This window comes from Mastigoproctus giganteus, chromosome 3 (assembly GCF_048544385.1).
Source record: "Mastigoproctus giganteus isolate SK-2022 chromosome 3, ASM4854438v1, whole genome shotgun sequence".
Classification (NCBI taxonomy): domain Eukaryota; kingdom Metazoa; phylum Arthropoda; class Arachnida; order Uropygi; family Thelyphonidae; genus Mastigoproctus; species Mastigoproctus giganteus.
The window spans coordinates 192,133,542-192,146,361 of NC_143577.1; the positions used below are offsets into that span (position 1 = coordinate 192,133,542).

General features: G+C 37.5%; 1 protein-coding gene across 2 annotated transcripts in view; it reads left to right on the forward strand.

Annotated features, from left to right (window-relative positions):
• Positions 1–12,820, forward strand: part of LOC150088528 (ERO1-like protein beta) — a 176,134-nt gene that overhangs the window by 31,546 nt on the left and 131,768 nt on the right. For both annotated transcript variants that reach the window (XM_090369548.1, XM_090369551.1), the window contains 2 exons: positions 3,516–3,557; positions 11,893–11,969. In XM_090369548.1, the coding sequence (XP_090225674.1) occupies positions 3,516–3,557; positions 11,893–11,969 (119 nt within the window). The remainder of the gene's footprint in view (positions 1–3,515; positions 3,558–11,892; positions 11,970–12,820) is intronic.

The following is a 12,820-nucleotide window of genomic DNA, read 5'->3' on the forward strand; positions in this document are numbered from 1 at the left end:
CTTCTGTGTCCACTTTCTGTTCACCCTTTTCTTGAAAAAAGTGTTCATTACTGACATTCCTCGAGATTCTGCAAATTCCACAAGTCTTTCCTTTTAATTTTTTTTTTTTTTTACCTCTTTCATTTCTTTCACCAATTCCAAAATTTCGTATAGTTCTCCTTTCTGTGCTGTTTTGTCTCTTTCCAACCTTAGCATTGAAGTCTCCCATAATGATAGTGTATTGAGTTTTCTGTTCATCTAGAAGACTCAATTTTGGTGTACATTTCTTCAACCTCTTCATCATCATGGCTCGATGTTGGTGCATAAATCATTATAACCTTTAGCTTATACCTCTTAGAAATCCTGAGAAGTAGTCTTAACACCCTTGGTGATGTACTTTTGAATTCCAAAATGTTGTTTTTTTATATCTTTATGGAGCATAAAGCCAACTCCACCTTCACTCCTTTCACTGTTTCCATTCACGTACAACAGATTTCCACTTGATAAACTTATAAGTGATTCATTTCTTCTTCTTGTTTCAGCCAAACCGATGATATTCCAATTCACATTTTCTGATTCCTTTTCCAGCTCTAATATCCTGTCTTCACCAATGAGTGATCTTACATTGTAACGGGCCAAGTTCAGTTTCTGTGCATGGCAGCCTGGTCGTACCCAGAGATTCTTAGCACCCTGTGCTTCCACTTTGATCCTCTTGCTGCCATAAGAGGGGGGGTCAGTTGTTATGTTATTTGGTTTTTAGGAGCATTAGCAACTAAGGCCATATTGCTCCGGGATATGTGGTGGTCATTTCCTGACCTTTCCTCGTCCTCCGTATTTGGTGGTGACGAGCTCGAACCCCGGTCTAATCAAGAAGCGTGTGCTATGCACTGCTGCTCCTTCCCACCTGGCTACGGAGGCGCCCTTAAGAGGGGGGGAGTGAAAGCCGCTGGGGACTAAGGGCCATTTGTTTCATCTTACTGTCATGTGCTGGAGGGTTTGGTCTTTCCCTCTTCATGCTGACCAGGCATGAAGAGGGTAAGACCCTCTTCGTTGCCACCTAAGTGAAGTAACAGGGCTTAACATCGAGAAAGTGTGCATTAGTGGATTTTAGAGAGGCAGGCCAACTGAACTTCTCCTAAATCTTCTGAAATAGAAAGATATTGGATACATCAGTGTTTTAGACTGAGTGTCTGATAACACACAATGCCTGTTTCCCTCTAAGCCCCATTAAAACCCACAAGTATCAAAGGTGTACACCATACACTTTTGATACTTGTGGGTTTTAATGTGCTCCAAGGCTAACTCTGTAGCACACAAGCATGGTGCCACACTATCCAGGCAGGTGACAGTGGTTGCTTAATATGGGTCATGTTTTACTGGCAAGAACTAGGACCCCTCCTGCATAAGGACCAACGTTTCACTGGCATAGTCTACTGTTAGCTCCTAGGAGAACATGTGCACCCTGCCATGTTGCATTTTTTCCTGGACAGAATTAGGATATACCAAAATGATAATGCACTGTGTTTCTCAGACAACTTGGGCATAAATGGTTGAAGAAACACAATGAAGATATCACTTATCTTGATTAGCCTCCAAATTCACCTGATCTCAATCCAATTGAACATCTGTGGGATGTTTTGGAATGGGAAGTGGGGCATATGGATGCACAGCTGTCACCTATTCTGACACTGGAAAGCTTTGCAAGCAGAATGGCTGCAGATCCCAATGGACATCTTGAGACATCTAGTGGAGGCAATTCCTAGGTGAATAGCAGCTGTTATCCATGTGAATGACGGCCCAACACAGTATTAGGTAAGTGGTCACAATTTAGTGATCACTGAATATGTACACATACACCAGACAAAAAATACAATCTTTTGTGTTAAGAGAATCACGGACAGAAGAAATGGAAATAAATGCAGATAGATGCAAAGAAAACTGTGACAAGGGGTGATGACGTGTTGCCTTGTTGAGCATCAAGACTGCACAGGATTTTCGACTGCAGTCAGCTGAAACCATAAAGGGGAAAATGCATGATCAGACTTTGAAAAAGGTCATAATCATGGGGGTGCATGTTTGGCAGAAGCCAAGATTCACGAAACGAAAAACATAAGTGGTTTTTTCAAAAACACATTAAAACATCTCAAAGGTTTTTAATGACGTGAAAGCATTGTGTGTTCTTCCACATCTCAAAGGTGTAAATATGGCAGAAAACCAGTACTTCAAGAGCAAAGCTGTCATGTTTATTATAATATTATATTTTTACATTTTATACATCTTTGACTTGGTGCATTATAGCCACAGATGCTGATGCACCATAAAGCCCTTAAGCAAACAAACAAATGGAGAAATAGGACATCCAGTTTGCAACAAATAACATTGGAATCCAACGAAGCCCAGAACTGCACTATTTTAACCCATACAATGCATAGGAAATTGAAGAAATTGGGTATGGGCAATTGCCTGCCTATTCAGAAGCAACTTGTTTCAGAGAAAAACAGAAAAATTCACTTGCAGTGGTGCTGAGAACATCGTGATTGGACAGTGGAACAATGGAAAAAAGTTGTGTGGTCAGACAAATCATGATACAATTTTTTGCACTGATAGTAAGCACAGAGTGTGTCAAGGACCTCACGAAATGATGGACCCTGCTTGCCTTATTAAGACAACCAAAGCATCTGGAAGTGGTATCATGGGCTGGGGAATATTTTGTTGGCATGGTCTTGGTCCCATACTGGTGGAAGGTTGCATATCATCCAGAGAGTACCTGAATTTTGTATCAGATCTGGTGCACCTTGCGATGTTACACTTTTATCTTGAAGGTGATGGCCACTTTATTGATGACAATGCAACAGCACATTGTGCCAGAATCATGCAAAAATAAGTTTGGAGAACATGACACGAATTTCCACCATATTCCCTGGCCCCCATATTCACCTGACCTCAATCCTATTGAGAATATATGGGATATGCTGGAGAGCTATTCAGAAACATTTTCTTCTTCCTTCAACTTTATTGCAGCTATGTGATATTTTGCTGGAAGAATAGTTACAATTAGACTAAAACACACAGAATGCATGCCATGCTGCACACTTGCTGTTATTAGAAATAAAGGCAGCCTGATTCAGTACTGAATAAAGTGGTGTGTGCGTGTGCGTGCGTGCGTGCGTGTGTGTGTGTGTGTGTGTGTGTTTTGAATAACAAGAAATTGGAAACAAGAAGGCAGAAAAATGGAAAAAAGAGAAAGTAGTCTAGTGCAGTCAGAGGCAACAAATGCTAAACCTATGCAAAGCATGGACAATAAAGGGAAAAAAAGTGAGGGAGATAGTGATAGAAGGTAAAAAAAAAAAAAAATGTATATTTTTTTTTACCTTTTATTCACTTTATATATATATATATAAATGTAATTATAATTCTTTGGACCTAATGCCAAGTGATTATTACGTATAAACATGAATACGAAGTATTACAGTTAATTTATATTTACTGTATTTTTGTGACTTACAGTATTTCATTCCTATTATTGATATTTTTAGGATCAGATTCCAGAAGGACTGCTTCTTAGCTCTGCCAAGCAGGCAAGTTTACTCTGATTTTTCAGTAATGTTAGTGAATATCTAGTGTATAAAGGTTGTTCAAATGAATAGAGTAAATTGGTTTTAGATACACAAAGTTCATATATTCAGTGATAGAGATGCATACAGGTGTCACATAGCATATAAAGTGTACATAATAATTGCATACTAAGTATATGGCAATTGTATAGCAACTGTGCAGTATGCACAGTTGTTATACACAGCTCAATGCTTGGAAGTTCTCTTATGCCTGCAGTCCAAACCCATATAGTCTTTGGAATCTTATTTTCCATAAACTGTCATTCAAACAGGTTTAGAAGCAGAATGTTTAAATTTTCCAGATTATAGTGGCTTTTGAAGAAATAGATGTTCCATCTGTTCATATGGAACATCTGTATTCAGCCGGTATATGAACTCAGTGTATTCTGCAGTACTCTATGGGTTAGAAAGTTGTGGGCTCCACAACACCCACTAATGTTAAGCAAATTCTCATCATTGAGTATTGGCTCATGAACTGGGCTGCTTTCAAAGTTCTCCCCCCCCTTCCTTCTATAACCTCACGGGCTCACATTTGGTGAGTATGGGCTTGGCACACACCCAGGGTCCTGAGCTGGATATCATCATTCTTCTCTTGCTTGGCAATTCCCTTCTATTTCAGACACTCTCTCTCTCTCTCTCTCTCTCTCTCTCTCTCTCTCTCTCTCTCTCTCTCTCTCTCTCACAGGGATAATTCAGAATTTTTTTTTTTTTTTTTGGCTGGTGCAGCAAAAGCCTCAAGCTTCCTTGCACCATATGGCTAATTATAATAATAATACACCATGGCTGAAATGGCTAAAGCATTAAACATTACGGATTTTGTCAATGAGTTACAGGAATTTTGCTCGCTTGGATAAGGAGGTGATTATCCCATTGTACAAGGCAGTGATTAGACCACAATTTCAGTACTGCATACAGTTCTGGAGGCCCCATTTTAGGAAGGATGTATGGCTGCTAGAATAGGTACAGAGATGGGATGAGATTGCTAAGGGTAACAAAGAGGTGCATTTACAAAGAAAGGCTTCAGTTCTGCAAATTGCATTATCTGAAGACTTAGGAGATGTTAAGGGATTTGAATGACTTCAGCAAACTGAATGTCGATGAGATTCTTCCTCTTGCTCAGACTATGTGCATAAGGGGACATAAATTCAAATTGAGGAAGGATGATTGCAGAATTTATGTTTGGAGTTTAACTTCAGATAATGGGTGGTTGATTGCTAGAAAAAGCTTCCATCCATTGTTATTATTATTATTATTAGCTATATGGTGCAAGGAAGCCTGAGGCTTATGCTACACCAGCCAAAAAAAAAAAAAAAATTCCCCGAGTTACCCTGAGAGAGAGAGAGTGAGAGAGAGGGAACTAGAAGAGAATCACCAAGAAAGAGAAGAATGATGATATCCAGCTCAGGACCTTGGATGTGCCAAGCCCATACTCACCAGATGTGAGCCCCTGGGCATGCGGGGGCTCACATCTGGAAGTGGATAATTTGAATAAATTCAAGGAAGAAGTAAACAAACTATTAGAGTGAATGGATAGGTGAAATCAGATTTTTTTTTTTGGCTGATGATGTTATAATGCTTGCATCATATGCCACTATTAATACTAATACTATATTTATTTACTCTATTTCACAAGATTTCTTTATCTAAATCAGTGCAGCATGCTGTAATATAGTTTTTGATAAGAATTGCTTTCTAGATTAGATTTTCATAGCATTCAGGTTGTTTTACAGAGAGACACTGTGAAGCAAGCAACAGTTTGCAAGGGGTGCAAACATTACAAGGATAAGCTATCAATCCCATGCATTTTTCTAGTCTGCCACGAGTCTCATTAGTTCATTTGACATCCATTTAGGCTTAAACCTTGAACAGTATTTCTTAGTTTGGTATGAAAAGCCTAATAGCTTACAAGATTAATTTCTTGAATGCTTCCCATTTAGAATTTGTTTTTGATATCAGCTTTATCAGTTGGTCCCACTGTATAGAATTTAAAAATCTCTGAGATCACTGTAGTCACCTTTATAAAAGCAAAAACCTTTCCTTTTATCCCTGATGGTAGTTACATATTTGACTAAATTCCACATCAGTACACTGTGATCACTGCCACCTAGCGGTCCCTTTATCTGCAGATTCTTAATGCATGAATAATCACTGCTGATAATCAGATCATGAGTATTACTCCCTCTGGTTGCCTCTCGAACATGCTGCTGTAGAAAACAATCATGCAACAAATCTTAAAGTCTTGCTAGTGTGCGAGTGACTAACACACAAGTTACAGTCAATATCTGGGAAGTTAAAATCTCCCATTATAAGACATTCTGATTTACTAGCCCACTCTATTTCTCTGTACAGTTGTTCATTGTACTCATTAGAATCATTAGGTGTATAACACAGTCCTACTCTCATTTTTACTTTCCCATGTCAACTGGATGCACTGCCTTAGATTTTGTGTGTTTCTTAACTAACAGTATAACCTCTCCTCCTCTCCTATTCTTTCTGTACACATTGTACTCCCCAAATTCCAATTCTGCATTCCTTATATCTGTGTGACACCACGTCTGATATTCCAACAATATCTGCCTTTGATGTCTTGACTAGCACTTCAAATTCATCAAATTTATTTACTATACTTCTAGCATTGGTGTACATTCAAGTATACATGCACCTGTTCTTACTCTTAGTTACCCTAACACAGCCCATGTATTTACTTATTCCATGATGACTCCCAGCAGTTCTTGAAATACCCAGCACCTTGCTTTACAGGCTGCTGCTCATTCCAACAGAAGCAGTGCAAGGATCACTTTCACCTATGCTGCAGCTACTGTTAATCTATTAGTCTATGAATCCTCCCAAGCTATCCGACCCACCTAACACTGCCTTGATAGCATCAGCAAATATTCTTGTATCCCATCCCTGTAAAGCAGTCTCTCCAGTTAACAAGCACAGCCCACACTGAGAAAAATTCTACCCCACTAGCCTTGCACAACTCTCCAGGGCCAAATTGATTGACAAGGCTCTCATTTTTTTTTTTTTTTTTTTTTTTATAGTTGTTGGTGCATAGCCTTCTGTGGCCATAATGCACCTCCCAAGTTTTTTGCCGTACTTTGATCCAAGCCTGAGGCGGGAATCGAACCCACGACCTTTGGGTTGCCAGGCAGGCACTTTACCCACCCGGATAGCCCAGTTGGCTTACAAGGCTCTCATATAGTCCCTTCTATCTTGTCTGGGCAGAATTGCAGATACTTTCAAATTTAACCCTAACTGAACTTTTTTTCAACATTGACCTGTACTTGTTAAGTAAGTCCACAGATCTCCTACTTTTAATGTCATTAGTGCCAATGTGTACAGATATATCACCTTTTGTGCCCTTAAAAGATGATATCTGTTCTACAGCATCATCAACTTTTGCCCCTAGCAGAAATACCCTAATCCTATTCCATCTATCCTTTTTGCGCAATATATTTCTCATCTCCCTGACAATAGTCACCAACAATAATTAGCTCCTGTGCAACCAGCACATTCTGCTTTGAAGATTGCCACTATGTTGCCTGATGCACAAGAGTGAGCTATAGCATTGAGTTGGGCAGCTGAGAGCTTGATGGGCCCCCATTTTAATTCCTTCGAGGGAATCTACCCTACTCTTCAAACTCTTGTAGACTCCCATCAGAATGCTGAGTTGGCACCTAATTTCTTCACACTCTCTGCACCTAGCACACACAAGGAAATCTTCCTTGGCTAGATCTTTTCCTGTTCCAGAAAGGGCTGCAAACATTTCATGAAAATATGCACAAAATTTTGCATATTTTTTAGCCTGTGATGCATTGGAGGATTGCCCCCTTCGGTTTTGCCCCAAGCCACAGCACCTCTCGCTACCTTGTACCTGTTGCTTTGCTGCCATGATTTCCATTTAAATACAATTTAATTAATTAACAACAAAAAATTAATAAGATTAATTAATTGAAGTGATTAATTGACAATGCTACACTATGCTAATAGATTCCTAAATGTAGTGATACATATTACACTATCTAGTTTTACATTCTACCTTACACTATAAAGTATGAGATATGTGTTATATAATACTGTAAGATCACAATGTTAAATAAATTTTATCCCTAGCTAACACAAAAAAGATATATGCCCAACAAGTAATTAGAACCTTCAAGCTACTTATATATTACAATTAAAATCCTGCTACTCCTCTGCACTACTGGTTACATTTTACAAATGTATTAAATAGTCTTAGTCATGTTCATTAGCTTATTTTTTTAAAATTTAACTAGTGATTTTGTAAGTTACAACTCACTACCTAAATTTAAAAAATAAGCTAACGTACATGACTAAGACTATTTAATCTATTTGCAAAACACAATTTAATATGTTAATTAATCAAGAAGATGTGGTAAAAATTTCCAAAAAACATTTTTCCATAAAAAGTTTCAAATGGATTTTTTTGGAAAAAAAATTTCCAAAAAAATCTCCAAACTTATTCGTTTGGAGGAGCATAAAAATTTTGCATCTGGCACTTATAATCTCATTCCAGTGTCACATGCCATATATGATTGCATCATCCTGGTGGCAGTATAAATACAGTACATATTCACAATTCCCACCACACAGGAAAAGTGTTGCTTCTGTGTTGAACGCAGGATATTCTATGCATGAAATATTTAAAAAGATTCACTGTAATCAGTCAGCAGTGGTCCATTTATTACAAAAATTATCAGAGACTGGCAGTTTGAATAGGAAAGAAAGGAAGTGGACTTCTACAAATATCTTCTGGAGGCCAAGGCAGATTTCTGGCCCGTTTGTGTGTACAAAACAGAAGATCCTCATCGACAGATCTCAAAACAGCATGGGAGGAGAATTCAGGAGTAAAGGCAAGTACGGGATCAGTAATACATCATCCCCAAGAAACACATAAAATGAAAGTTCAGTGTGTAAAGTGAGAGGATCAGTGGAAATGTGTTATTTTCTCTGATAAATCAAAATTCAATTTACATGGTTTGGACAGCCAGGCAGATTATTAGACAAAGTAGAGAAGAATTTCTTCCTGATATTTTTTCCACAGTGAAACATTCTGCATCCCAAATGATATGGGGCTATATTTCACATAGAGGTGTTGGTTGTCTTGAATTTGTGAAGGGTACAGTGAATGCTGAGGTGTACAAGGACATTCTTGAGACAAAATTACTTCCCACAATTAGAGATCACTATGGGGTTGTTGCCAATTGCATTTTTCAGGAGGACTGTGCTCATATCATAGAGTCAAAACCATAAGTACTACTTCATAAAATTAGTAAATGTTTTAAAGTTATAAAACATCACACTCTTGCTTAAATAAACGTAATTTATTTTTCTGTCTTTACTGTCCACAGGTGCAAAAATGAGTTGAAGGATAAATCAATTCACACAATAACATATCCTAGAAATGTTGGTTTGAAGTTTGGAATGTTCCAAACCTCAATATAGTTGAAAATTGTTGGGACAAAATGGGTGTTTCAGTAATGCAAAAGAAACCAAAAACACTTAGAAAGCTTCAGGGGACATTAATTCATGTTTGGTACCATGAAATTTCCCAGCAGTGCATTCAGGACCTTATCCAGTTGATGCCATGACAATGTGCAGCAGTCCTCAAAGTGGTCAAAATCAAAGCAAGGGGTAGGCCAACAAAATATTATTATGCACTTTGTTGTGTTTTCTGATTATACAGGGTGTCTCAAAAATATTGGTACAAACGTTTAGGGGAGGTAGGTAACATCTAAAGGAATGTGAATCGCATAGGAACCCATAACCGGAAACGTCACGAGAAAGTAGTAGCAGAGGCACAAGAAGCAGAAATGACACAAGAGAGTAATTAGTGGCAAACATTTATTTGACATAATATTAACAATGGAGTACGAGATGGATGCATTTCATGATGTTACAACAGATGCTTGAAGGTTCCACCATGAGATGCGATGCATGCGTGACATCAACACAGCATGGACTGGCAGACATGGTCGAACACACCTGGAGTTTCTTTGATAGTAGCAGCAGCGCAGACGAGTCTCGCCACGAGATCCATTTCCATCTCCACAGGTGATTCATACACGACAGATTTGAGGGTCCCCCCCACATAAAGAAATCAGGGCTCGATAAATCAGGTGAGCGTGTGAGCCAGGCAACTGGTCCACCACGGCCAATCCATCAACGCCCAAAACACCTGTTCAAATGGTCACGAACACACCTTCCATAATGGGCAGGTGCCCCGTCATGTTGCAACCAAATGTTGCGTCTCACTTTTGCTGGAACATCATCAAGTAACCCTGGTAGAACTTGTTCAAGAAAGATCGAATATTTAGTGGAGTTCATGCAGGATGGTAACAGGTATGGGCTGACTAAGCAGTCACCGACCATACCTGGCCACACATTTATTGCGAAGCGATGTTGTGCCACATGGGAGCGCACACCATGTGGGCCCTCTGCTAATCATATGCTAGGTGCATGTCTGCCAGCTCACAGTTCGTATATCGATGCATGCTCTTTGTGCGGCGACTACTGCTTGAATGAGTAAACCAGAAATTTTCCCTCTTGCGAACTGATGAACAGCGCCGTGTACCGACTTACGGTGATGTTTCCGGTTATGGGTTCCTATGTGATTCACATTCCTTTAGATGTTACCTATCTCCCCTAAATGTTTGTACCAATATTTTTGAGGTCGGACAGGCAGCTATACAGGCACCCTGTATAGCTGCCTGTCATCCTAGTATGAGCAAAGTAATGAAAAAAATCACTGCTTTCTTTCATAGAATTTTTGTTGTTATGTGAACCATAAGTAAGCTGCTGTTATTTTGGAAAATAGCACTTATTTTCTTAATGGTACTTTTATACCATTAAGGCATAAAAGTAAATTTTTCTCCAATTAATAGTTTCATATGCTGTCATTATAACTTATTTATGTTCTCACGGCTATTTCTAAAATATTAGCTGCCAGTATAAGAATAAACAAACTAAAAAATGAGGTGCAATTATTTTGAGTGCTGCTATAGCTGTTTATCATACTCATCCCACATCATTTGGCTTATGACATACTACTGTTCACATTTGCTATCCCCCACATACGTCACACCAAAGTTATGGAACATTACACTGACAACCAACATCAGCTTAGTGCACTACATCATATTCTATGTGCGTCTTATCTAAGAACATGACCCTTCCTCCCTCCAATCAAAATATCAGTATGGAACATCAAAAACTCATTTCTCCTGTCACATTCATCATTACCAATATTCTGAACTTTCACTTTCTTCAAAGAGAGCATTATCTTTAGAATATCAAGGGTATTGCTGATTCACATTTCTTGAAAGACTTGTTGTATTTTACTAATGCCCAGGATTTTTCTCCCATTTGCGTACCCATGAAATTGTTGGTCTCTTCATTTGTCTGTTGGTGTCAAATTGTGAGTTGGTACATCCATTTTGGTTTAATCTTCATTCATGCTTTAAAAGGTTTGCTAATTGAGATGTTCAATGGCTGGTTGATTGATGCCTCCTAGAATCACAACTGACTGTTTAATCCAGCAGCTGGCCTTTTTTGGTGCCTCCTTTGTGTTATCCGAGCTGACCGCCCACACGCACACCAAAAGCTAGTTTTTTTCAGAAGTCTATGTGAATGTTTTGACCATACTTTCTCTAGTTACAGCTAGAGATAAAAACATACTGTGTTCATTTAATATACCTTTGGACCATAAGATGCAAAGCAATATTAGATAACATCTTCCAGTAAAAAAAAAAAGTGCAGCTTATAGAAAGTCCAGAAAATATAGTATTAAAAATTGATTGAAATACAATTAAACATTACATTTAATAATATGTCATCACAAAATGTTGAGACTTGATTATTCAGGTGTCGAATTTCAGTAGAAAATTATCTTTGATGAGGCTGGAGAACTTATTTTACTTGTTTTTATCCAAGCTGTTTTCAGATAACAAAATGCATTTGTTTTTTCTGTGAGTCATACTGGGTGGGGGGAGACAATACAATCAAAACAATTTAAAGCAAATTAAATGTGTCTATAATTGTTAGAATAATATTGTTGCTGCTGTTATAATTTCTTAATCAGCACAGTTAATTTAAAAAAAAAAAAATGATTGTTAGCATAATTTTATACAATATTGTTAGGGTGATTCTATAATTATTTAGTTCTTTCAAAAGTATTTAATTTACTTTCTTAACTATTTAAATCACTTAAAATTTATCTTCACGTGAAAAGTTATGAACTGTAACATGGTTCATGTTATAATTAAATTATTTGCAGTATTTAAGTGAAGCTGAAAGGAACCAAAACTGTGATGAAAGCCAAGGGGAACTTGGAGTAGTTGATAATACCATTAGGTTCGTTTATGATTTATCTAATAAAATAAATGTACTTTAGATGCCATTAAATAAGTTTTGTTTATATGCATAGTTTTCTTTATGACAGTTTGTTTGATATACATAGGGTAGGCCATTTGTAAGCATATTGAGAAATATTTTGTATAGTTTAAATCTTGAAGTCAATTTCATGTTAATATTAATAAAGTAATATAAAGTCAGTTTCATATTACTTTATTAATATTATACTTGCATGATGTTTTTCCCATAGTTGGTTAACTAAAAAATGAAGGGTTATCTTAAATTTGCATGTTATGAAAATACTTAATGCTCTATATTGCTACAATATTGGTTTAAGCCCATTATTTTTGTTATTTTCTTGACGGTTATGAAAACTTCATTTTAATCAGTGTGGTAATATTATTACCCATCCTTTAAAAGGCTTGGGAAGTGATGTATTTTTTGTGAAAGAAGTTTCCTCTTTTGCTATACTGCCATCTGGTAGCAATTCTTTTTAATTTATTCTGCAGTGATTTGTGGTCAAAATGACCTTCCGAAGACTTTCAAGGATTTGACAATGACATGTTTCGATAGGATATTGCAAATGTTGCACAATTTCAAACTTACATTTGAACTTAGAAATGATAAAATGGCTAATGTTATTTTGACTTTTCAAAATGATGAACAGTAGAAGAATTTACTGTTAATCTTTTCTTGTATTTTCTGAGCCTGGAATTGTTATAAACTGCAAATTCTAAAATGGAAACCGTTCTGGGAAGTAATTTTAGATGCTATCAAGGTTTTGATACCAACTAAGGGATACTGTTCAAGGTTTAGACCTGAATGGATGACAGATGACCCGATGAAACTAG